We start from the raw sequence: 26,679 nt of genomic DNA on the forward strand, positions 1-26,679 counted from the left end.
GCTATTTGAGAATAAAAAGTTATGGGAGATAAAGAACAAGCACTATATAAATAGAAAATAATTATATAAAAGTAAAATGCAAATAAATGTTTATATACCTATTTTAACTACCCAAACTTTTTCTTTTTCATGTTTTTCTTTACTCTCCCTTATTAGCTAAGTAGAATTTTTTGTTCCAAATTCTATTTATTTTGGTAAAGCTATTTCAGACTATGCAAACTTTTAATAACGAGGTTTTATTTGAGTACTGAAATATTTTTAATATCGTAGATATTAATTAGCATTTTCTTAAAATGTAAAACTTATTATATCGGATCGAAGAGCAGGGAGTAAATCAATCGCATAATACATGTACATATAGTTAAGTACATTTTAAGTTAAAATAATGTTATTTTTTTGTATTATAAAACATTATAATAAGAATATAAAATATTATATGTTAGAATAACAAGCAGATTAATTGTTAGGAGCAATCTCTTAATCCCATATCCAAACGCGTTGAAAACATCGTCAAACAATATTCGTGAGGTGCTGAAATTAATTCGGGTTTATTCGGGAACCCTTATTCCCAGAATTGTTTAAGTATTTAATCACATTAAATTGCCATTTATCACCTATGTCTATGTTTGTAGAAATGCGTGTAATATAATATGTCAACTAAATCCCTATACTTTTATGTTAACATCAGTACATATTTGGTACATTCTTAAAAAGTGTGATATTTTTAGAATAATCGTTTATTCAAGAAATATTTTATTATTATATAACAACGTCTTACATAATGTAAATTATCATTAAATCATAACACAGATCATTAATCAACCATACACATAGACAGATAGATTGATGCGACATTAATCAACTGAATATACTTCATTGAATATATATTATACAAGAATAAATTAAATCTATGTTTAAAAAGCTTTAAAAACATAAGTAGAAATTGAAAATCCACATAAATCAATTAAACTATGAACAAATGAATCAAATGAAAGTAAAATTGGACGTGACACTATCCCCGTTTTCCAATTACAGCACTAGAGCGCATTGTGCGGCATAATGCTTAAGGTTGAATGTTCCAACTACAGCAACGCTTCGCACAATCGAGCACTAGAAAAAGTAATGCGCGTGAATTGATGCGTGCAATCGATTTATCGTTAGTAATTATTAATTGTTGGAAAAAAAAATTAAAGCTTTCGTTTCATTGTAGTTTTTTCGAAATAATCAAAGTTAATTCAAATTGTGTTAAAAAAATAAATATAAGTATGGATGAAGGTACAAACATTGAAAAAAATGTTAATGAAAAAATCAAAATCCAAATTACTTAAAATAACCGTAAATATTTTTCAACCAATTATTATGTATACCACTTTATTTACACATTAATGAGGTTATTGCTAACTCTATGAATATTTTTTTTTTCAACACTGAACTTAGCGCAACCTGCTGGTGCGTTTCACGTTCCAATTAAGCATCAGCATAATTCGGCATTGTGCGGCACTGAGTCGCATTATGCTCTGTAATTGGAAAACGGGGTATGACAAGATTTCTTTACAATCGGAACAAAGCATATATGTAGATATTATTAACATTTTATTACACTTTATACAAAAGAAACGAATTAAATTGCTCACAACAACACATCAATTAGTTCAATTTCTATGTCAAGATGAGACACAAAGTTCATGGTTTTAGCTGACATCGTATTAATATGTATATAATGGGCCTTCTTCACAATGGGCAGCTTTGGGCGAGTAGAGGCAATCACGATAGAGCAGAGAGCCTAAATGATCGGCCGTCATTGTAGATGCTTATTAGTTATCGCCGTAATGGCGGCGAACATCGACGATCATTTTTTGGGCCAACAATATCAATTATTGTGAAGAGGGCCCAAAGGAAATAAGATTATAATCAATCTAAACTCAAAACTCTGAAAGTTCCAGGCATTCCAGCGTAATCTTCATTGAACTTATGTGACGGTCGACAAGCTTCGTCTGTACCAGCTGTGTATATTTCACGAAGGTATGCTGTGAATTCCTCTGAAGATAATTCTTCGACCCAGTCCGCTGAAAATGTAAATCGATGATTTAAGATAAAAATTGTATCTTTGTGAAGTGTTTTAAATAGTAATAGATGGCCTATGTGATATTTGACCACATCCTTGGTACAGTGTTGATGCGTGAGCGTAGCACCGAGGGTTCTTGGGTTCGATTCCCGGTGGAGACGAAGAAAAAAAAAAGTTTCGGTCTGACGGGACACAGAAAGTTGATCACCCACTTGTCCCTAAATAAAATCGATCAGTGAAACAGATGTACAATATAATGCATCTGCTACTTACCCCACTAGGGGACATAGGACTTCACATATGCGATATATTTTGTTAAAAAGTTATAAATCACACAATTATAATATAGGTATACCAGTTCGATATTTGTAGTAGATACTTATTCTATTGATTAGCTTACGTTCAATTGCATGTTATCAAGCGACACGTTCCACATCTACATGTAATTGCATCATCCATTCTGGACCCATCAAATTTAGATTTAGTCTTAAGAATTTTATAACTATGGATTTACATAAAAAAAAAACTTTATTGACAAAAAATGGACAGAAGAGACTTCTGCCATTGAGTATATTATATTCTATGCTCCTGCTATGTATCTGAACAATTGTTATTTTTTATAAGTCTCCACAGGTGATTGAACTTCATTGCGTATCCATTTTTTACCGTAACAATGAGAATTAGCATACACGAGTAGGTAATAATTATATTATTAGCTAGAGCCCGCGGCTTCACTCACACACGGATGTCCTAATGTGCTAATGATCTCAATTATAATTTGTATCTGTATTCAATATTTATACAGACCCGATTATATGTTTTTTTTTTTATTATTATACTTTTTTTTAACTATTTGTTTTTGAAGTGAAACTTCTTAAGGCACGTTAAAGGTAAAATTTCAAGGTCGCGTAATGGCAATACCGTCTCGTCATGTACGTAAGGCGATGATTTTGGTATCATTGAATCTTGCCAAAGAAGTTTCACTTCTGACACGTGTGCTCGAAACACGCTCTTTTTTATTACATCATCATACCCATATTATTCTACTTATTATTTTCAAATTGATCCTGTCAATGCCTTAATTAATTTTAATAGAATTTTTTTATTAATTACGATAGGCTTATTCTAAATTAATAAATATTATTATGCCTATAATTACAGCAATAAAAATAGATTAAATATTCGTATGTTGTTTGCTTTGTTATTACTTTTTGTCGTACTTGACTAACCGGTTTTAATCAACGTTTGATTGAAATCAGGGCCGATCACATTTTTTTACATTAGGTATAAAAATAATATTATGTCGACACTCAGATAGAAAACATATACCTATACCCACAGAACACCTCTTTTATATGTTCTGTGCCTATATCATAACACAACACAAGCGAAAGCTTAGTATGGGTTCAGATCGTGCCGTGTGTGAAAATTGTCCTGAAATATTTATAATATCTACTATCCAATCATTTTCAGGATTAGATACTTATATTGAGCGTCCAGTCAATATCTGACAAATTTTTTTGTGTTCATAAATATCTGAGTTTAATTTACTTGACAACAAAATTTCGTAGTATAACTAGCATTGTTATTAAATTAGCCTATTTTATTTTGATGATGATATTATTAGAGCAACTAAAATTAGTCACTTTTACTGCCTGAACGAACCAAGCTACGTGCCGAAGACTGTAATCCACCTAATTATTACAAATAAGATTTTGTCTTACCATGTAGTTCTTTGATAGATTTCTCATCTCCTCCAAAGTCTTTAGGCAGGACATCTTTCCCGATGACGTCATGCAACTCCTCCCAGTTCTTATAAACGTGAATACGACTAACGATCTTCGGTTTCAGAAATTGTTTGAAGATTGCTATAAAGGCGTTTATCAGATTGGATGTTGATATGCAGTGAATGCCTTGTATCTTCATGCCATACGCTACCTATAATTAATAATTTAAGGCTGCAGTCTAGCAAAATTGCGTTTTCAACAAGTTATTTGACAATTTTTTCCCGGCTAATAAAATGATAAACTGAATTTTTTTTTCTTGTTTATCAATTAGTGTTATATACGCAATGCGCGTGAATTTTTTCACATTTATAAAGTTACTTTATGTTACCTTAATCAGGCCTTCAAGATAAGTCTCTTTCCCCCAAAATCATTTCGAGCTAAGTTTGTGCACTCACTACGTTGCAACCGATTACAATTTACATAATCTGATCAGCGCATTATTATCCTTATATAGTCGTTATTAAAAACTGCTGAATACAATTGCCGAAAAACTTATGATTTTCTTAATTAGAGCGTTATAAATTCATTAAATTTCCCATTTTTTGCCTTACAAAATCGATTGATAAATACTGCTAAAAGTTATTTTTTCCATTAATTTATTCGAGTTGGTTGAAGACCAATGAGTATTAATCCTTTAAAAAAATTTTTTTTTTAATTTTGATAATTCTTTAAATATTAAAAAAATATTTAAAATAATAAGGAAAAATCCTAGCGAATTTCTTTAGTCGCGCTCCTTGGGCCGGAGCGTTCTGACGTGTGCTCCACGCTCGATTTTCCTTCATACCGAAGTGAAAGTTGCTCTACTTCATTAAATTTAATATTTTTGTTAATTGATTATTTTTATCTTAGTTTTGTGCAAATATTCGTATTTTTAAACATTTGATTTCGATATGGAAAATAAACGAAAAAAATACGCGTGTAACTACTAGAAAAAAAATTATCTTCGAACATAAAGTTAATGAAACCAAATAGATTGCAAAGGTGATTGGCAACAATTTCTTTATTTTACGGGGTGTCAGTAAAGGGATGTATATTTCTTTAAAACTAAAGTAAGCTCATAAATTTTCTTATAATATAATTTTTTTGAAGTTCCGAAAATGTTTATTTTTCGTTTGAGAAATACGAAATATAATATAAACTTGTATTGAGAACTTGAACTTCCTAAGTTCATCCGGGGAAATCCCCATACGGGGAAAATGATTTGTTTACTCCAAAATTGATCCGAGGTGTTTTAATTTTTTCTTCTAGTCATTTTCAACGTAGCGGCATGTTGTTTGATTATTAATTTTGTAACTTAAATACAGGATGTTGGTTTTATATTCTGATCTTACAGACGCGCTGACAAATTTAGTCCACCATTTCTAGTTTAGTCTAACTACAAAACTACCAAAAAACTCTAAGTACCAATATTAAAACGAATGGATTATCATCACATCATCAAAATTCAGTGGGGTTGAGAACTAAACAAACAGAAGTAACAGAGACGCGAAGAATAAAAAAAGAGGACGAAAACGATAATTCGTTGATGCTTTCCCTTTTCAACGTATTGTTAGGGTACATCACCAATCTGCAAAAAACAAAACTGATGATTCCCAATTGCTGATTAAAAATGAAAAACAAATAATCGACAACAGTGGTGAAAATTTGCTGATCACAATGAAACATCCTTCAGTGGTAGCAGATTTACTCATTTAAAATGTATCGGTGAACAGCGTAAAGGAGAGGAGGACAGGAAAACATTATGAATGTTGATGGTGGATTGTATACAGGGTGTAATCGATAAGTATGTGCAGGCGATTATGACGTTATTATTGCAGGTATCAAAAAACTTAAAACTGATATCGAAATTACTTTACCTAATGAGCAAAATGACAATAATAACTTTTTAAAAGTATAACGAGAAATATCTAAAAAATTTACTTTATACACTCCCATATCAAAAAGGGAAAATGGGACTAGTAGAAGTTAAATGTCTAATTCCGGCAAAAGACATGAATGCGGAAGATGCGGTTAAAAAAAATTTAATATTTGAAATACAATGCAAAAAATAACACTTTTGAAATACAAATAAGCAGACTTCTGCTTCTGCAACTAAACGTTGCAGAAGCAGAAGTCTGCTTATTTGCTGTTTGGACTGGAGTGAATCATTCGTTAAAAATAGAATATATAAAAAATTATGTAACGTTTAGGCAAAATAAAATGATGGACCATTATCAAGATTTTACATAAATTGCCTACTGTCAGAATTGATTGATTCGAGACTTCAGCATTCGATGCCCATCAAGGACCCATCCTATATCATTCAAGCGATTGAAAAAAAAAAGAGATAAATCCAGTGCAACCGATAAAGCATCAGAATGCTAGCAAAAGATTTATTAGGTTTATCAATATAAATCTATATATTATACATTATATAATAAATCTGTAGAAGACGTGAAGACCGACATCCGCGCGGACGGAGTCGCGGGCGGAAGCTAGTCAGAAATAAATATCTTTTGTTTTCATTTGCGTATTTTTCTATTTTATAATTTTTTAACACAAACATTACATTTTTTTTTATATACAAAATTTGTTTATCCGTTTTATTAGTTAAACTGTACAACTTTCACTAAGAAACTTAGGTCGAAAAAAATGTATAGAGTTATGCATTTTGTATGGAAAGCTTATTTTTTTTTATATTTCGTCCAAATTTCTTTGTAAAAGTTGATCAGTTATATAAACATGAAGATGAAGATATCAATAGAAAGTATTCGGAAATTTTGTGTACTGATAAAAAAAAATCACCCGGTGTAATTTTCACGAAAATTGTTTCAAATTGTCATTTTTGGTACTTATTACGAATATTAAATTATGCATACGAATGATTTAATTTTTAAAAATTAAGTGGAGCAACTTTCCCTTAGTACATTTGTATTATTTACATATAGGATGACAGGATGCATTTGTTTGCACTACTAGACCAAGCCCTTAAATATTAATATAATTACGTTATGTTACGTTGTTAGTCAACATCACAATTTTACCAGGGAAATGGAGTAAATCCTACTGTATCTCATATGGTACGATTGTTTTTAGTCTCTTCTTATTTCAGGAATATTTATAATTTATACTAGCTGTGCCCGCGACTTCGTCCGCGTGGAATAGTGACTGCATAGTATAGTTACTACTTAACTTAAGTATTGAGTAAACACGGACTACCATAGGTAAATAAGTAAAAGATCTGTTAGTAAAATTTATTAGATACTAAACTGTGCTAAACAATAAAAAAAAAATGTGTGCGTGTACTAGAGTACACACGTAAGAAGTGAAACTTCTTTATGACCTTATTTTTCAAAAAATAATTTACTATCTACACTAATATTATAAAGAGGAAAACTTTGTTTGTATGTTTGTTTGTTTGACTGTAATGAATAGGCTCATAAACTACTGGACCGATTTTAAAAATTCTTTCACCATTCGAAAGCTACATTATCCACGAGTAATATTATAGGCTATATATTATCACGCTAAGACCAACAGGAGCGGAGCCACGCGGGTGAAACCGTGCGACACAGCTTGTATACAATACTAGCCGCTCCGCGCGGTTTCACCCCCGTGGCTCCTCTCCTGTTGGTCGTAGCGTGATGGTATGTAGCCTATAGCCTTCCTCGATAAATGAGCTATCTAACACCGAAAGAATTTTTCAAATCGGACCAGTAGTTCCCGAGATTAGCGCGTTCAAACAAACAAACAAACAAACTCTTCAGCTTTATAATATTAGTATAGATTATCTATAAATTTATTATTTATTTGTTTAACAATCGATATAATAAGTGCAAACATAGGAATTAAAAAAAGCTTATTTAACTTAAAAATATAAAATAAATAATAGATTTAATTAGCATATTATTTATCAGATAAATTGTCCTTCAAAATGTATGGTAAGTACATGTACATAAAAAAATTATCAATCTTTTAATATTATGTCAAATTGTTTAATGTTATAATTATTTTTATGAACATGTGTACATCATTTTTATACCATCTATTATTATTACTTCATTCACATGAAATTTCTACTCTAATATTTTTTTGTTCAACTCTTAAAATAATTCGCTAATTATTCATGTCAACTTAATTGTACTTGTTTTTTTTTAAATCAAAGGCTGATGATTGCTTCCTATTGCTTCTTTTTTATTTATTTATTTATACGAGTTTTACAATTATCGTTTTATAAGGCTGCGCAGAACATACCTACACATAGTTTTATGCTCAAAAATATATCTATTAGTATTTATTATTATATTTTCCTCAACACTAGCCAACTATCTAACATAATATACTTACTATGAATGTTGTAATAACTTGTTTCAATTCTACCGGATTCAATTTGGACAACAAATTCATCAGATTTATTTCCGAAAAGTCTATAGTCAAATGAATTCCAGCTACATAGTCAGTTGCCTTCTCGTATTCAGCAATCTGCAACAAAAATTATTATTATGTATTATAATTCTAATCGTTACCAATAAAAATTCTTTAAATTTTATTTTTAGCTTCAATATGGATTGTAGATCACGCCCCAAGGATTCTTTAAAAAAAAATATTCAATGTACAGTTTTGATTTTCCTACGATTTAATTATGTGTATAAATTATGAACGAACTAGGTAAGTCTTTTTTCAATTAATGGTGCGTTAAATGCCTTTAATTTAAAAAAAAACACGTTTATTTTTACAATGTTTAAGGTCGGCTAGTGGAATAATACCCTGTCACGATTTTTTTTTAATTGTTTGAATCAGAGTCGAAACAACAACGTATTACATCACACCACGGCCACCACAGTACAGAAAATAAACAAAGATAGCTGTGCCTATATTTTAGGAACTATTTTATGTTAAAAAAAGCTTCAGATGTGTTTCACATATTTCACATCGTGAAATATAAGAGCAAATAATACGGATATTATACTCTCATCCCTAAAATTGGCCACTGGCTGAGCTGGTTTAAACCAGTTGTATCCACGTGTAGATTGTTATTAGTTATTACCCTAAGCATCATACCCTCACTTCTCCTATTGCGTTTCTATAACGCTTTGTATAGACAAAGCGTTATCACGATAGCGTGATTCTGTACTTCTTTGCTTTAAAAAAACACATTTTGCTTAAATCATATTAAAATAATTTATATATAAAAAAGAAGGAAAATTGGATAAAACAATGTTTGATTTGATCCACGTGTATGAAATACATAATGTTTTGCAAATTTAAGAACAAAATTTTAGGTTAAACTAGGCATGAAGGCTTTATTTTATTATTTGTTATTTTAGTGTCAACACAAATACATCAGTCCTGAAATTTTAGTTACTATAATAGTGGTAGTGACAGACGGACGGACAAACTGGAAGTGAAGTCTCAGTAATAGATAGAGTTCGTTTTATAAAACGAACTAAATTTTATTAGGGTTCCCTAATATATTAGGGAACCCTAAATCTGTGTATTTTATAGATTAAAAAATAACTGAGAAACACGATGACTAAATATTAAGTATGTTACTATTGCCAAGGTTACGACTGGTTCCGGTGAATGACTTCTTATTTTTTATTACTAATTATTTATTTAGATTATTATATTATAACAAGATTAAATAAATACCTATTATATAACACTGACAAAGAAGTTTATATTAAAAATAAAATATGTTATAATTTGCATTTATCCTCATGGAATTGCATTTAATTATGAAAAAAGCTCATTTGTTTTCCTCCAGTTTACAAATAATTATATCAGTGGAGGAAAACAGATGAGTTTTTTTTATGATGTTAAAATATATTCTCATATTAATATATTGTTAATTTAATAAACGAAACTGAAGTGGTAGAAATTAAATGAATTTTATTTTAGAACACTTTGAATCTGTCTTCATATAAAATGTTATTATAGATACTCTTATCACTTAGGGGTATGAAAAATGATGTTATTCGATTCTCAGTCTTACTTGATGTGCACACAATATTTCATCAGAATCGGTTAAGCCGTTTCGGAGGAGGTTAAGTTCAAATACCTCGGCACGATAATTTTAATATTCGAGATACAAATCGAGAAATAATAAATCAAAATTAATGGCACTGCACACACGTCTAGGACACAATAAAGAGAAGGACAAGCGATACAATTAAAATAAATATTAACGTTATAATGAATATAAGTACCTACTTACCATAAAAGTGTATTTAAAGAAATTAGTAATATTCGATAAATTTCGCACATCTCCCCACATTTTGGTAATAAAAACCCTTCGGTGATCTTTTGTAAGTCGTGGTAATATAACCGGAGTTCTGTAAAAAAATAATAATAGTTTAATAAAACTAAAAAAACACGCTTTTTATAGAAAACCGAACTAAAAAATAGAAAATTTTATCAAATTAGTGCATTGTCGTCGGTCCTCAATAAATCTACAAAGTTTGAACGAAATCTGGCCGTTTAAAGTGGGTCAAAATCGCGCCCAAAGAAGTCGGTTACAAACAAACAAACATACAGGTGAAGCTAATATAAAGCGTGTAATAAGTCACGAGAAAACAAATATATGATACCAATTCAGGTATTAATTCTTGGTGTTAGGAGGAAATGAAGACTTAGAATTTGACGATCTTTATAGGTAGTAGTTTCTACCATTCTACCACATTGTATAGTGTCATAGAATAATAATTAGTAACTAGTGTACATTGTAGTATAGTGTAAATTGCAATATGGACTATTATTGTAATAAAATAAAAATAAAAAATAAAATAACATTTATTTGCCAAAAACATGGTACAGAGAGGTGTGAAGAGATAATTGTAGTATGTACTCTATTTCATGAAATTTAGATGAAATAGACCGGGAGATATTAACACAAAATTTCGATGCAGATTTTCGGCGGTATGGCGACCATTTGGAATCGTCCGAAAAGTATGGCATGGCGATTTTCGTAAATGGCTGCACGACGATAGTAACCTGTGCAAAAGTTAGCCTGGTTGAATTGTTTTTTCTAAATCAACACATTCGCATCGGTATGGCGGGCTGTAAGTCACACCGGAAAATGACATGACACTACCGCCTGCTTCTTTTTTATGGGCTATCGATAAATTATAAAATTTTTGTGTTACAAATCGTTTGACTTTCGCTATTTTTCCGACGAGTTCGACTAACGCCCACGCGACTAAGCCGCCGGTACCAGCGTTCACACCATCATTTTTTAGGGTTCCGTAGCCAAAATGGCAAAAACGGAACCCTTATAGTTTCGTCATGTCCGTCTGTCCGTCTGTCCGTCTGTCCGTCTGTCACAGCCGATTTACTCGGAAACTATAAGTACTACAGTGATGAAATTTGATGGGAATATGTGTTGTATGAACCGCTACAAAAATATGACACTAAATAGTAAAAAAAAGAATTGGGGGTGGGGCCCCCCATACATGTAACTGAGGGATGAAATTTTTTTTTTCGATGTACATACCCGTGTGGGGTATCAATGGAAAGGTCTTTTAAAATGATATAAAGTTTTCTAAAAAAACATTTTTCTTAAAGTGAACGGTTTTTGAGATATCAGCTCTCAAAGTCGTAAAAAGTATGTCCCCCCCCCTCTATTTTTATAACTACGGGGTATAAAATTCTAAAAAAAATAGAGGTGATGCATGCTAATTAACTCTTTCAACGATTTTTGGTTTGATCAAAGTATCTCTTATAGTTTTTGAGATAGGTTGATTTAACTGTAATTTATTATATTTGCTGCTACGGAACCCTTTGTGCGCGAGCCCGACTCGCACTTGGCCGGTTTTATTCTTTTTGTTATTGCGTACTAAGACCCCTGTAGAACCGCCATCCTGTTACAAATGACTCGAAATTTTGTGTCAATATCTCCCGGTCTAAAATATGACGGTAGTAGATTTTAGCACACGTGCATGCAGCATGGGTGAGCAGTGAGCACCCACTGCTAGACAACTGCTAGTCAATCCCAAAAAATAATATCTGGAGCATCACTATTTTCAAATATATTTTAAAGATTACGAAAACGACCCCTGTATACCGTTTTTCTGGAGAATAAAATATAGAAATAGACTACCCTATTTTAAGAAAATAAATAAATAAATAAAACGTATAAAAAATGGCTACTTACACAACTTGAAACATTTCTGTAAAGTCCTTCTTTATGTCGCTTATCGTGAAGTATTGAGGTAACAAGCTTCGCAAGGTACACATTTTGTCGATCATTTGTTTGGCGCGTTCTATCGATCCTTTTGATTGTACTATAGTCATTTCTAAGTACCTTTTGCCTGTATATAATAATATAGAGTATTAAACTAACTAAGTAACTATTAAATTATGAATACTATATTCAAATTTAATAAAAAAATATTGCTATTTTTAGCGAGCATTTTGGTTTAGTGGATAAAAAGCGGAAAACCAAAGGACTATTGCTATAGTGAAAACTATACTAAACTATTTTTATACTATACTGTTTGAATTATTAACTGAATCTATATCTATAATATAAAAATGAATCGCAAAATGTGTTGGTAAGCGCATAACTCGAGAACGGGTGGACCGATTTCGATAATTCTTTTTTTATTATATTCCTTGAAGTACCAGGATGGTTCTTATGTAGAGAAAACATAAATATGTACCACGGGCGAAGCCGGGGCGGACCGCTAGTATTATATACAAAAATGAAACCCGTTTTCCTTGGTCACGGCATCACGCGTGAACGGGTGGACCAATTTAGATTTTTTTTTATTATAGATATTCCTTGAAGTTATTACGAGGATGGTTCTTATGTAGAGAAAACGTAAATATGTACCACGGGCGGAGCCGGGGTGGACCGCTAGTAATTAATAAATAATTACAGACAAACTTTATAAAATATGTAATCAAACTTACTAAAATCTCTTCGTTTGAAATGTTTTTGCTGTTGAATCCATTCCTTCAATATGTTAACTACCGCATCCATTTCTTCAGGTGTCTTCAGGTTAATTCTTTGTCTTGCCACATCAATAGAATCAGGATGAAGCTTCAAAACTTGTGTTTTTGGTACAAAATCCATTTTTAATATCACATGCGACCACCGACTAGATATATATTTTGGGTACTGTAAGTAGAAACAAAGTAATTTAATTTATATTAACCTTCATGAACGTCTTTTAAAGAAAATATTTACATATTTACCCAACAACAATATAATTATTATAATTAAGACAATCATTTAATGCAGTTTTATGGAAGAGCATATTTGCGTTATTATATTTATACATATTGATGTAAATATAATTATTTTAGTAAAAATTATTTTGATAAATAATATGGTGTATAGGTATTCCTAAACGAATGATAAATAAAATATACAAATAAAACATTTATTGATAGAAAACGACCATTAATATAAAAAGTAAAAAAAACATGGTACAGAACATAAAACTAAAGCAAATATAACACATAAAAACTTACAGCTCAAAAAAAATAAGACAAGCACTGCGCGGCAGCGTCTGTTATCAAAAGGGGGCTATCAAAATAAAACTGCAGAGACTTAGGTGTCAACTGATAAAATAAAACAAAAAAAAATGTGCGTGTTACATTTGATTACATAATTATACATCATTTTTCTTGTATTAAATTCCGGGTCCTCCTGACACAGGTTTTTGTGAACTTAGTAGGAGGACTCATCCAGTTTATGTCATAGAAAATTGTGTGTATGAAATAAATATATTCTATATAATAAATATATTCATTTTTCATTTTCAAATTATGGAAATTCGTCCGAAAATTTTAAATGGGACTTACCTTTTTGTTAATAACTAAAAACACGTCCGTTATCTAATTTGATAGGGCTGATTAGATACATCGCTAAACCAGTTTATTCTAACTATTTGAATTTATTACCCCACCTATAACCAAAATTTGAATATTTTTTGAGTAAAATTTGATACGTTGTATATTTATGGATCTGATATAATATACTTCGCTTTATTGGTACAGTGGTTAACACGTGTTTAACAATCACATGGAACGGGTTTGATTCCCGCTGGGCTGACCAAAGATATGTCTTGTTGTAGAGCGATCGCCTATTGCATAGCTTCTATCGCGGGCCTTGAGCGCGGGGACCGAATCCAGAAATTCCGTAACGAAAAAACCTCACGCTTCCCACTCCGACGGGCACGGAGGTGTGGCTTGAAGGCATAGCATGCAATATACTTTACCGCGGCAGTCCCCGAGTGTCACACGTCTCTTTTTCGTAAATAATATTCATAAGAAAATTGTGGCAAATTATTTTCACATAGTAGCGAGTAGCATAGTGAAACTTGGCTTTAGCGATGCATATTTTTTTGTTAAACTTAAGAAGTCCAATAGGGTAGGTAGGTTAGTCACACGGGTTAGTCATGTCACAGTCGATCGAGTTATAATAGATATCGTCTGGAAACTGACCTACTAATAATACAAGGTGATGAATTAATTTTTCTAACATTTACGGCCCTTTTTAAACCTTCGTAATTTTTATATTATTAAAGTTGTCGTGATGAAAATTCTTGACAAGAAAGTTCAATAGTAACACAATACGTCTACCGTTTTAGAAACATGATTCCATGATATTTTCTCGATAGAAAAAAAATACAAAGTTCTCATTGTTATTTTTTTTAAATCTCTGGCATCTTCAAAATAACAAACGTAAAGTTACGACTTTTTGGATATTAACTATAAAATATACAACCTATACGTCTACCGATTTAGAATTTTGAAATATGCGATGGTTTTGAAATAAACAAGAAATACTTGAAATTAGCGCGCGACCAGCCAATATAGCGAGAGCCGCCCTGTACCTTCCTACCCCGATCGCTGCACGAGTCATTCCCGCTACGGCCGTCACACGGGGAACTTGTGTCGCTCGCGCAATCGTAAAAAAGGGTGACAACACGATAAGACAAAATGAGACAAATGGGGACAATAAAGAAAATAAGAAGAAGAAACATAAAGGTTGGAGGAAAAAGAATGCTTACAATTGGAACAAATTAATGAAGTAAGTTGGTTTTATTTTAAATTTGATGATAATTGTATTATAGACGATGTTTGATATGTACCCCTGTTTTAAGTACATAACGAATGTGTAAGGTTTTTTCATTTATGGCATAGATAATCTTTTCAGAAATCCGGAATCCAGAAGGAAAATAAACCCACTGATTGTTCACAATGTGAACCCACTCCTTCGTTAGTACCTTTATTCAGTCAAAAATGTATGTTATCAACGCTCTACTGGTTTTATCGCATGATTCCATTTTTAGCAAAAAGCAACAAAGTGCAAAGAAATAAAAAATCATGGTGAACTTAGTGGAAGTATGGTGGACATAATATGGAACAGGAGCTCATTGGAGTAGTATTATATTTAAAAAAAATACGAAAAAATTTCAAGAATTACATTTCTTAGTAGGTGGTAGATAAGTATGTTGTATAAAGAATTTGATGTTGATATTTATTTCATTTATACTTACTACACCTGTGCGGGAAATTGCTTAGTACTAAAACAGGTTTATATTCATATATACATAGTAATGTGAGTTTTCATTTCGAAAAATTTTGTGTAAGTATATTAAATTGAGTTCCTGGGTGATCTGGAAACACAATTGGGCCCGGAAGATGGCGCTGCAGTCACTCCTCCTAATCACATGAACCGATTTGGATGAATATTTGTGTGCACATTTCATTGTTGTGTGATGATTGGTTGATTCGTTTTCACATTAGCTAATATTATGTATTTTTGTTGTAAACTTAATTTAATGTTTATAATACATTATTATTGGTATAAATAAGCCAGTGTTCGTCTCACATTGCTGTACCTGCCTACCTACCCTACCAGGGCCTAACTTTGTTCTGGCTATTTTATTTTGATTATTTGCAATGAATAATTACAATTATTATAGAGTGCAAAAAATAAATACATGCGTCAATATATTTTGTGTTTTTTTTAAAACAATTTTTTTATTTAAAAAAATATCATTCCGACCGCGGCTTTGCCCGCGTGGAATTAGGTTATATCGTGAATCCTGTTTTATCCCACAGAAGTGTTCAGTTCGGATAAAAAGTATCCTATGTGTAAATCCAGGCAATTAGCTATATTTTATCAAAATTGGTAATGTAGTCTTGACGTGATTAAGTAACAACTAACAAAAAAATATACAAATTAACATCCAAAGTTTCGCATCAGTTTTACTGTATTAGTGATATCTTCCACTCTTGACTTTGACTGAGAAGAATTAGGGTTTATAACTTCTTTCAGAAATAGTACCTTTCATTTCTGGGCATGATGTAATATCTACGTCAGCATCAAATTATATCTAAATCAATTCAGTAGTCCGCGTTATTGAGTACCATTTCATTTTTTCAGAGTAACAATATTTTTTGTTATTTTAAAGATTATTTATAACCTGTAACTACTATTTTGTAATAAAGTAAACATTACGAAATATGTAATAATAATTATTAATAATGTCTAAGTACATAGTTGTTAAAAAGAAGATTATTTGTTTATAAGCAAGAAAATAAAACCAATAAATCAACAATTAAATAAATGTATAACAATATTATAACTGTATGACGACTCCATACATGTTTGTCCCGAGTCGGCCAGCGGCAGCGCGGCGAGTATGCAAGAATGACTTCGCGCACACCCGCGTTCGCGATAGCGAGCTATTACTCCGCCCGCCAAGCAGTGGATTTTTTTTTGTGTATGTTTAGTTTTCCTTTTTAACATTAATTTGTTATTAAATTACAACGAAGTTAAAAGATTCTGTTTTTCTTTATATAAAATAATAATTCTAACCTCCATTTTAATTGAAATGTGTATTGATTTATATTTCTAAAAAAATGATTTAAACTACATTTTAAAGGTGTTTTATTTTGTTTAATCATTCTTATAGCTGATTGCATAGAGAATGAAGAAACGTGAACATCTCGCCTGACTCGAAGGATCACATTCTCACGAAATAAGCTAATATTACTTTTCTTTGTGAACTAATTCTACAGCTGACTCAAGATATTCAATGGCTCTTTGCTTGAATACAGAATCTCGAAAGTTCGTTGTACAACAACTAAGACTGCTTGTATGTATTAAACATCACATATAACAAAACATCACATATTTATATCTAGGATAGCTTAAGCTTTCTATTGTAGCGTGCATTTGGTTGTTTTTTTTTTTTATAAATGGAGGGAAATACTAAAAGATCAAGACTAGTGCGTTACTTGAAATTGTATACAAATCTTAAATATATAACTCGTGTATATGTATAGGTCTTAATATCAACAAGTGTGAAAAAACAGTACCTACATTACGTAAACTAACAAGTTTGCTATTATTAATTTCAAGGCGTTTAAAGCTTTGTGCTCCAACTAAACGCTCAATAAAAGCAAAATATGTATTACATGCAATGATAAAAAAATGTGAACTATACTAGCAAACTTGAAACGTTTTATCCAGACACCCTCAAAATTTTCACTAAAAAACGAAAAGATAGACTAATAGGTATAATATTGTTCTTCATATTTCTTTAAAAATACTTCACATTTATATCGTCATAGCTGTTGCAAGAATGTATTTCTTAACTTTGGAGATTCTTTAATAATTAAAGATTACTAGCTTTCCGCCCGCGGCTTCGCCCGCGTTTGCAAAGAAAAACCCGTTCCCGTAGGATTTCCGGGATAAAACCTATCCTATGTCCTTTCTCGGGTATCAAAATATCTCTATACCAAATTTCATGCAAATTGGTTCAGTAGTTAAGGCGTGATTGATTGATTGAGTAACAGACAGACAGACAGAGTTACTTTCGCATTTATAATAGATATTAGTATCAAGTATGGATTTTTATTTATTGTTAATGGCAATTTATTTATTACATTCGACTATTAGCCCGACTATTCGGACACTTTACAGCGCTCGCGTGGACAAGGAGATACTGAAAATAGGCTAAAATATAAAAAAAAGTCTTTATTTTATAAAATATTCACATTAAATCAAACACAAATACTATGCTAACCTTTACAAGTCATATTATTTACGTAAACCTATTAAACGTCAATAATATAATATCATATAATATTATGTTTAATTTCTCACGATTCACACCAATATGAATAGTTTTATAGTTATTTTCATCCAAGTTAAAAAAAAACCTTCGGTATCGTTGTTACTAAGTTATCTACTGTAGGTACCCACGTGTGTCTTAATTGCTAATTAATACTAGTTCAACTTGTTATTTAACTTTTTTTATACAGTTTGACATTTTACGTCATCAAATCAAATCAATTAATCTAATTGATTTTGATAATTTGATTGTACGTCATCGGTTAACTAATATGGGTAACTATAATATTAAACCAGTTCATTGATTTAAAATCACATATTTATTTATCAAATATAGGTAGAAAACTTTCAATAAATTCTATACATTTCCATTAATTAAACAGTAGGTACACAGTCATTTAGTTTTAGCCCGATTTACGACACAGTCTATAAAGTTATACAGGGTGTCCCACTGTTGGTATACTAAGCTCAAAGGAGGTTATAGTTTTGTATAAGCTGAGTACGTAAAAAATACTTATAAAATTCCAGACGCATTTTTTTTCAAATAGATGAATTCTTAAAACTCTATGCGTACACCTCTAACAAGCAACCCGCCCAACTTTGCCACCAGCACGTGAGCTATCGTTAAGATTATGTTTTCATAGACAAAATGCTCATTTTAGAGAAGCGGTATATGCCGGCTGCGCGAAGTTAGAGAAGAAAACATGGATTTTCAGGAAAAATTTAGCAAAAATTTTTTTACGTAATTTTGTTGTTTAAGTATTTTTTACGTGATCAGTGTATGTAAAACTACAAGTCCCTTCGCGCTTAGTATACCAATAGTGGGACACCCTGTATAAACAATAATATATAAAAATATAAAGTTATAATAAATAATCTATTATTATATACGTATTTGTGATATCATTTATATATATTATATTAAATCATACTCTATACAATTGATACAATGATAAATTAATCAACATTCAAAACTTTAAATGTGCCAGGCATTCCCGCATATTCTTCATTGAACTTGTACGAAGATCTGCAACTCTCATCCGTTCCAGTTGAATTTATATCCCGTAGATACTGCTTAAATTTATCACTTGATAATTCTTCAACCCACTCATCTGTGAATAATCATAAATTATTATAATATTAACTAGTGGTCCGCCCCGGCTTCGCCCGTGGTACCTACATGTTTAAACTATCATATCTCTCAAGTTGGATCGACCTGCACATGGTATGCAAATTTTATTATAATCGGTTTAGTGGTTTAGGAGTCCATTGAGGAAAAACATTGTGATACGAGATTTATATAATATATTATAAGATATATCAACCTACCTTCTAGTTATTAAACTTTAAGCTTCAACTTACTCTAGATAAGGATAAGATACAAAATCGACGTTTAAAAGAAAAAAATAATCTATTAATTGGATTTTATTGATTAGTTGGATTATCAGCTCCAGAAATCAGTTAGTTTAAAGTCCCGAACACGATCATCAATTTAATATTAAGTTTTATAGCATTCGAATGCTTTATATATGATACATTTTTAAAGAATAGAAAAAAAATCGATCACAGAGATGGTCCCTTTGGCACATAAAACCCAAAAAATATAAGAAATTTGATTGAATAGACGTTGTCACGGTTGGGCAAAAAGACACAGGTTCGAATCCCGCCACGTGATGGCTTTTTTCTATTATTTAAAAATGTATGACCATGCATAATTAATGTTCCTAATGTAACGTTTAACGTTTAGTTAGTCTATAGTGATTCTATTTACTTAATAACAATGATAATTAGACTCACCGTGTATTTCCTGTACCGATTTTTCGTATCCACCAAAATCAACAGGTATTATATCCTTTCCAAACACACTATGTAGTTCGTCCCAGGATTTCACCACTCTGATACGCTGGACTATCTTCGGCTTTAGGACCTGCTTCAATAGACCTATCAAGGTTTCTATTACCTTTGATGTTGTTATAAAATATATGCCTTTTAATCTCATCCCGTGTCCTTCCTGAAATAGATATTTATTAATTAATTTTAAAAGTATATATTTAGTTAAATAATTTATCCACATATTCGTTGTTCTATTAATAAAGATTTAAACTTTTTCAGGCGCCAACTTCTTGTTTAAAAATTAAGAGAATTGAATATAAATCCAACTCTTATATAATATAATTTACCATCTCTGTATACCTAATTACCTATTAATTGTCTGTTTTAATGTTTGTCAGCGGGTACTTAGAATGGGATGTTATACTATATGTAGTAGGTAGCACTATAGACAGATATAAAAAATAAAGGTACATAGTAGAAATCATATTCTATCATTTAACAAATTTCTCCCGTTAAAGGTTTCTAGCAATTAAAACCCCCTTTTACGGTTAAAATCATGGTATTTCGATCCGTTATTTTATTGTTGTTTTGAGAAATCAATAATTTACAGGAATTAGGCTGTCGCTGGGTTAAGTTCGACGTTTGAAACAACGAATAAACAGTTACTTATATCCTATATCGAGATTTTTTTTATTGCCTTTGATACAAATATTTTATCATACTCACAAAATACACAGTCAAAGTCCGTCTCAAATCCATAAGATTCAGTTTCGTGATGACTTCCATCAAATTAATATCACTGAGATCAAATATTCCCTTAAAATTGCAAATAATATCAGTTTGTTTCATGTAATCACCGATCTGCAATGAACAAACAATAATTAATTAATTTTCCCACGTTTTAGTATAATAATATTGACAAAAGTCGTTTTCATTTATTTACAATAACCTACATTACACGCTTGAAAAGTTTACCTTTGTAGTTTATACATAATTATAAAAAAAGCAAAAATTTTACAAAAGATTAATAAAAAATATATTGTAACTTTGCAGGACAAGAAGGACAGACAGCGGGAAGCTAATTTGTTTTATACTATGTAGTGACGACATTTTAATACTATAATAATTATATATTGCAAGTAAAATTATAATAAAACTTACAACTAATGTATATTTAAGTACATCGCAAATATGCGACGCCTCAAATATACCAGAAGGCTTTACGACGAACAGCCTGCACTGGTCTTGTGATAACTGCGGCAACATTATTGGTTTCCTGAAAATATACTGGAAGTCAAATTATACAAATATATATGGGTGTCCCAGGAAACTCTTGACAGACTTTGCCCAGTATTTATGAGTTGTTTTTCAATTAACTATCGAATTTTTTATCGATAGGTACATTACGAATCAGTGGTGGTTACAATAAAATTCAATACATTGTAGTACGTATGTGTACTAATGTATATGAACAAAAATGTATGGGTATGTAAATTTTGAGTTTATGTATCTAGATTTATCTTCAGGTGAAAGAAATTCGATTGCGGTGGACAAAAATGGATATTAATTGCGCATAAGAATCATGAAATTCAGTGACTATAAACCCTATAAAACTTTTCAAAACCACTTCAATTCGTAAAATCATACGTACATATAAACAAAGCAGTCATGAAAGTCCTTCTTCACGTCAAAGCTTCGAAAACTATCTGGGATCAAAGTCCGTAGAGTACATATTTTGTCCAGCCTCTGCTTTGTGCCTTCTATCGAACCTTTTGAAGCAATGATTGCAGATTGCAAATAGTTGTCGGCTGGAATAAAATATATTTTAGGAATAAAACATGTCTTTCATTAAATGCGATGTATAGAATGAAAAAAATATGAAAACATTCTTATTTTGTTGTTAAATTTTCGAGGCTTTACGACAAAAGTAGGTACTTATATTATAAAATACAATCTCCGGAAGTATATCTACATAATAATTATATCGATTGGACTTTTTTTTGTAATTTAACCTACATCATGATTTTTAAATGCTTCTTAAAAAAATATGTCCTGGATATTATGACGTTAATATTTTAATATGCTGTGCTATAGGATAATACATAATATTTATGCTATGAAATAAAACTAACTTTATTCTTTTTTTGTTATATATTATTAACTTTTTACCTTTGTTTTAAATAAGAGAATTTGACTTCTTCTAGGGGCCTTTTTTAAGCGTTATAACTTATAACATAGATTTACCATATTTCATCGGTTCAGTAAGCAGTTTCTGTATACGTAGCACTTAATCGTTTACTTGGAAATTATATATTAAAGTCTGAAGTCTGTAGGTATTTACCTATATATGTATTTATAAAACTTTTGCAAGAAATACCTACATGTTTCACATGTGCTTATTATGTACTAGCTGTGCCCCGCGGTTTTACCGCATTGCTTCACTCCTATTAGCTTTATAGCCTTCCCCGATGAATGGGCTATCTAACAGTGAAAAAAATTTTTAAATCGGACCCGTGGTTCCCGAGCTTAGCGCGTTCAAACAAACAAACTCTTCAGCTCCATAATATTAAATAGAGATTTACATTTAAGACAAACATAACATAAAAATAACCTTTTGGAATTCTTAGCTAATATTATGTTGTTCTCTATTTTCCGGAAAAATGTTTTATTGGATTGCTGAGCTGATTTTACTATGACTTTTACTGCAAAGAGAGTATAATCTATCAAAACTTCTTACATGAACATAACTCTCTGCTCATAACTAGAATAAATAAGACATTAACATACTGAAATCTTTCCTCTTAAAATGCGATTGCTTTTCCAGCCAGTCCCTCAAAGCCTTGATAGCTCCCTCCATGTCACACGATGTCTTCATATTAATGCTCTTATAAACATACTCCACAGAATCCGGTCTTAGTAACAAAAGATTTTTCATAGGTTTATACTCCATACTGTATGTGTTCCTTTTTCAACGTCGTAAAGAATACTGATCTTATTTTTAACTTTAAGTAGTTGTTAACTGTAATATCGTATTTATTGTTTTATTTTATTTATATGGTTTGACGTAAGTATTGATACTTAAATGAACGTGTTAAAAATTATTTTTGCAAGGCATAATATTTATTTATATATTCATGGGATATTTATACAAGTAAGAGATTAGCTTTTAGTCACTGGATCATGGTTTATAAATTTTTATGTAATTTATGTTAAAAAATTCATCGGTAACCGACATTTGTTAAGTTTGGCAGCTTTAGTTTAAATCTATCCACGAACAGTTTTAAGTTGTAAGATAATCAAGATTTATATTGAAGTCACATCGAAAAAGAATTTAAATAGGACTAATTTCTAATGTTATTGCAAATTTTGGTTACAAACTGGGAAACAGACAAACAGAGTTTACAAACAAACAGAAGTTATTTATTTGATGTAACATGAATTATATATTACTAGCGACCCGCCCCGGCTTCGCACGGGTGCAATGCTGATACTAAATACATAACAGAAAAACTGTGAACGTTGTATATATAAAAACATAGCGGCCCGCTCCGGCTTCGCACGGGTATAAAATATATAGCCAGGCGGCCGGCCGGTGCCGCCGCAAACGCTACGTCCCGCAATTTTTAAATCTGTAATATCTTCGAAAATATTCACTTAAATCATACGGTGTAAAGGGCCATATAGATCTATATTAAATGAACAATGTATTCAAGGTATTTAATTGGTTAAGGATTAATGCTGTATTGGTTAAAATCGCTTCGAAAATTAGCCATTATTTGTCGTAAAAAGTAAATGACAAAAAAAAGTTATTGTGGGTTATCCATAAGAGATAGACATATACCACCGCGGACTTTTCTGTAGACCTTTTCAATGTGTATAATACTTAGTACATTATTTTGATAAAACTCGTAGGGTTCAGCCTGCGTTTGCAATGTAAGCGGAAAAAATGTAATTTTTTACGACATCACATTGGAAACCTCAAAAATAACAGTACTTCTCTACTATTTGATGGATGTTATTATACATATAAACCTTCCTCTTGAATCACTCTATCTATTAAAAAAAACCGCATCAAAATCCGTTGTGTAGTTTCAAAGATTTAAGCGTACAAAGGGACATAGGGACATAGGGACAGAGAAAGCGACTTTGTTTTATACTATGTAGTGATGATGTCATAATAATATTATTTTATTATATTATATAATGACACTTGATGATGTATATGAATACATTATATTATGACATGTGGGCACAATGGAACAATGAAAAATAAAAACATTAAAGCCCTTAGGTATAACCAGTTTTAAAAGCTCAGATAATACGATAACCTTGTATTTAAATATAGCAATTAATTTATTTACATTTCATTATCTCAATTATTTCATCCTCGAACCGTGTTTACAATATAATAAGGGAACTAATTAAAAACCTTGATAAATTTTTTTTATTATGTTTTTTTTGCAACGAGAAGTAGGCGTTAAATAATTAAAATATTGATGGAAAAATTACGAAAGTCATACAAACACAATAAATCAAATTAGAACTAAGAATTTAAATGAATTATTAAATCTAAATTCAGATTACAATAATATCTCTAGCTGTCCCCGGCACAGCTAGTATGTTGTAATATTGCAATACTGTATGTATATAATTTGACTTATTACCTATGTATACCTATTATATATTATCGCAATTCAAATAATTTTGTCATTGAAGTCAGCACAATCTAACTTTAATTTTAACATTTAATCGAAATATTTCAAGACATCAAAGATTATCAGAAACAAAAGCTTTCCTTTATTACATTCACTTAATAAATTCGTAATTAATTGCTTAATAACACAGACTTAATAATATATATTGACATTAACAGCTTCAACTAATAAAATAATGACGAAGTGCTAAAGGTTTTGACAGTAAATAATGAAAATAGTCATTTACTAGCTGTGCGCCTGTGCCCCGCGGTTTACCCGCATCGCTCCGCTCCTGTTGGTATTATTAGCGCAGCGTGTTGATATTATATAGCCTATAGCCTGTCTCAATAAATAAGCTATGTAACAACGAAATAATTTTTCAAATTAGACCGGTAGTTCCTGAGATTAGCGCGTTCAAACAAACAAACTCTTCAACTTTATAATATTAGTATAGATTAAATTTTTAAAAGAAGATTCAACTCATATTATTTTACGTGGGAGAGCCAAAATCAAATCTCAATTTGGAATTTATGTGTAATTATTTAATTAATTGCGATAAAAAAGATACTTAACATTTTATCAGCGGCATTAAAATAGTTAATCAGTAACAAATTATTTCAATAATTGTATTTTTTCAACCTTAATTAACAATTATGAATGGAGCAACATAAAAAAGATATCACCTTAATAAGTTCACAATGGTAATATTCTTAAACACCTTAGTGTATTCATTTAAAATTCGTCTATGTGCAAATTTGAACTTAAAAGTGTAGGAGAAACTTAATATTTGGTCATGCAAGGCTTAGTGACATATCAGATAGGTATTAGTATCAGAATAATATCAAAATTAAATTGGAGAATATATTCTATAGTCAAACCATTTTCATTCAAAACCATTGTATGGTTCTCAATGGAAGATAAAGTAATAAGACTAAAATAGCTGTCCAATTTTCATGACTGACAATAATTATTTTCCCCTATTTTTATTTTCTACCATTCAAAATCCAGGCAAATACATATCGTTTTTTTTAATAGTTAATAGAATATTAATAAACGAAATTATAATCGACATACCAACCAATTGCCAACCAACCAAGTCGATTATAATCGACTGACCCGTTGGCTTGGTTGGTAGTGGCCCTGCCTTCCAAGCCAGAGGTCGTGGGTTCGATTCCCACCCGGGGCAAATATTTGTGTGATGAACATAGAGATGTTTGCTCTGTGTCTGGGTGTTAATTATCTATATAAGTTTTTATTTTAAAATTATATAACATGTATGTTTATCAGCCATCTGGTTTCCATAACTCAAGCGAAAGCTTAGTATGGGATCAGATTGTGCCGTGTGTGAAAATTGTCCTGAAAATAATAAATTTTCCCTGAATTGATCTAAACTCGTCATGCAAGAATTAAGTAAATTTTAGTCCATTCGAGTCAATAGTTCTCCGTCAATATATCGGTCAGACAAACAGAGCCAGTTTATTGGATTTACCAGTTAGGCATGATAATATTTGCGTGTGATACATATTTGGTATACATATTAGTATAATTGGAAGTCTAACTCTCTTTGATGGTTTAAGGTTATTGAATGAAATGATAGTTTATTACCTCTGCTAGTTGTAAATATGACTTAAGGTCGTTAAAGGTTGGGACTATGTCTAGATTGGGTTTTTTTAATTGATGAGTTCATTATAAATTATATGTATTTTCAGTAGCACTTGAGTATTTAATATAGGTTTATAAATAAAGGGTAATAGCAATAGTATATATTTATCCGTTCTCCAAAACACACCAAACTTCTGCTTTTTATTTTTTGCGTTGTACATTTTAATTGCTTATTTTCTATTCAAAGGTAGCTGTTTAAATTTTGTTTTATTGTCTATTCCATCAACTCAAATAACACTGAAATTTATAAAACAAGCCCTTAAATTTTGCAGAATGACAATAGCGTAATAAAAAGCACTACCCAAAACTCTTAAAATAAAGCAGCGACAGCTTGTTTTAGGAAGATAACATAAAATTCCTCAACATTCAAGCGGTTAGTCGCTTTAAAAGTCCTCTGTCCCAACCCTTTGCGGAGTAAAACATCAAAAATTTACGGCACGAAGTTTGACTGCAAAATTTTTATAGTGCGGGTTACCTTGAGGCAGACAGACGAAGGGCGCCATAAAGAGGGTCCGGGAGGCCGCTAGTTGTAATTAATTCCTAGTTTAATTTGTTAATTCC

The 26,679-nt window shown here is 31.0% G+C and overlaps 2 protein-coding genes across 2 annotated transcripts; both read right to left on the reverse strand.

Annotated features, from left to right (window-relative positions):
• Positions 1-7: 7 nt before the first annotated feature.
• LOC149478825 (alpha-tocopherol transfer protein-like) lies at positions 8-13,686 on the reverse strand. The gene is made up of 7 exons (XM_089708480.1): positions 13,642-13,686; positions 12,745-12,952; positions 11,984-12,140; positions 10,049-10,166; positions 8,179-8,313; positions 3,790-4,003; positions 8-2,066 (listed from the first exon to the last, which is right to left on the reverse strand). The coding sequence occupies exons 2-7, from the start codon at positions 12,905-12,907 to the stop codon at positions 1,912-1,914; spliced, it is 942 nt and encodes a 313-aa protein (XP_089564606.1). The 5' UTR covers positions 12,908-12,952; positions 13,642-13,686; the 3' UTR covers positions 8-1,911.
• A 5,089-nt stretch (positions 13,687-18,775) lies between these two features.
• On the reverse strand, positions 18,776-22,734 carry LOC149478826 (uncharacterized). The gene is made up of 6 exons (XM_089708802.1): positions 22,550-22,734; positions 21,414-21,570; positions 20,924-21,038; positions 20,489-20,623; positions 19,727-19,940; positions 18,776-19,041 (listed from the first exon to the last, which is right to left on the reverse strand). Exons 1-6 carry the CDS (start codon positions 22,710-22,712, stop codon positions 18,887-18,889), a joined length of 939 nt encoding a protein of 312 aa, XP_089564928.1. The 5' UTR covers positions 22,713-22,734; the 3' UTR covers positions 18,776-18,886.
• Positions 22,735-26,679: the final 3,945 nt, after the last annotated feature.

This window comes from Colias philodice, chromosome 21 (assembly GCF_061535455.1).
Source record: "Colias philodice isolate Cphi_HAF_F1 chromosome 21, ilColPhil1 Martin Lab GWU primary, whole genome shotgun sequence".
NCBI lineage: Eukaryota > Metazoa > Arthropoda > Insecta > Lepidoptera > Pieridae > Colias > Colias philodice.

Coding starts and splice junctions, on each gene's coding strand:
- LOC149478826 (XM_089708802.1), bottom strand. CDS start 22,712: ATGGAGTATAAACCTATGAAAAATCTTTTGTTACTAAGACCGGATTCT. Junction 21,039..21,413: donor CATGACTGCTTTGTTTATAT/GTACGTATGATT, acceptor GTATATTTTCAG/GAAACCAATAATGTTGCCGC. Junction 19,941..20,488: donor GGACTTTGACTGTGTATTTT/GTGAGTATGATA, acceptor TATCTATTTCAG/GAAGGACACGGGATGAGATT.
- LOC149478825 (XM_089708480.1), bottom strand. CDS start 12,907: ATGGATTTTGTACCAAAAACACAAGTTTTGAAGCTTCATCCTGATTCT. Junction 8,314..10,048: donor TCTTTAAATACACTTTTATG/GTAAGTAGGTAC, acceptor TTTTTGTTGCAG/ATTGCTGAATACGAGAAGGC. Junction 2,067..3,789: donor ATCTATCAAAGAACTACATG/GTAAGACAAAAT, acceptor TTACATTTTCAG/CGGACTGGGTCGAAGAATTA.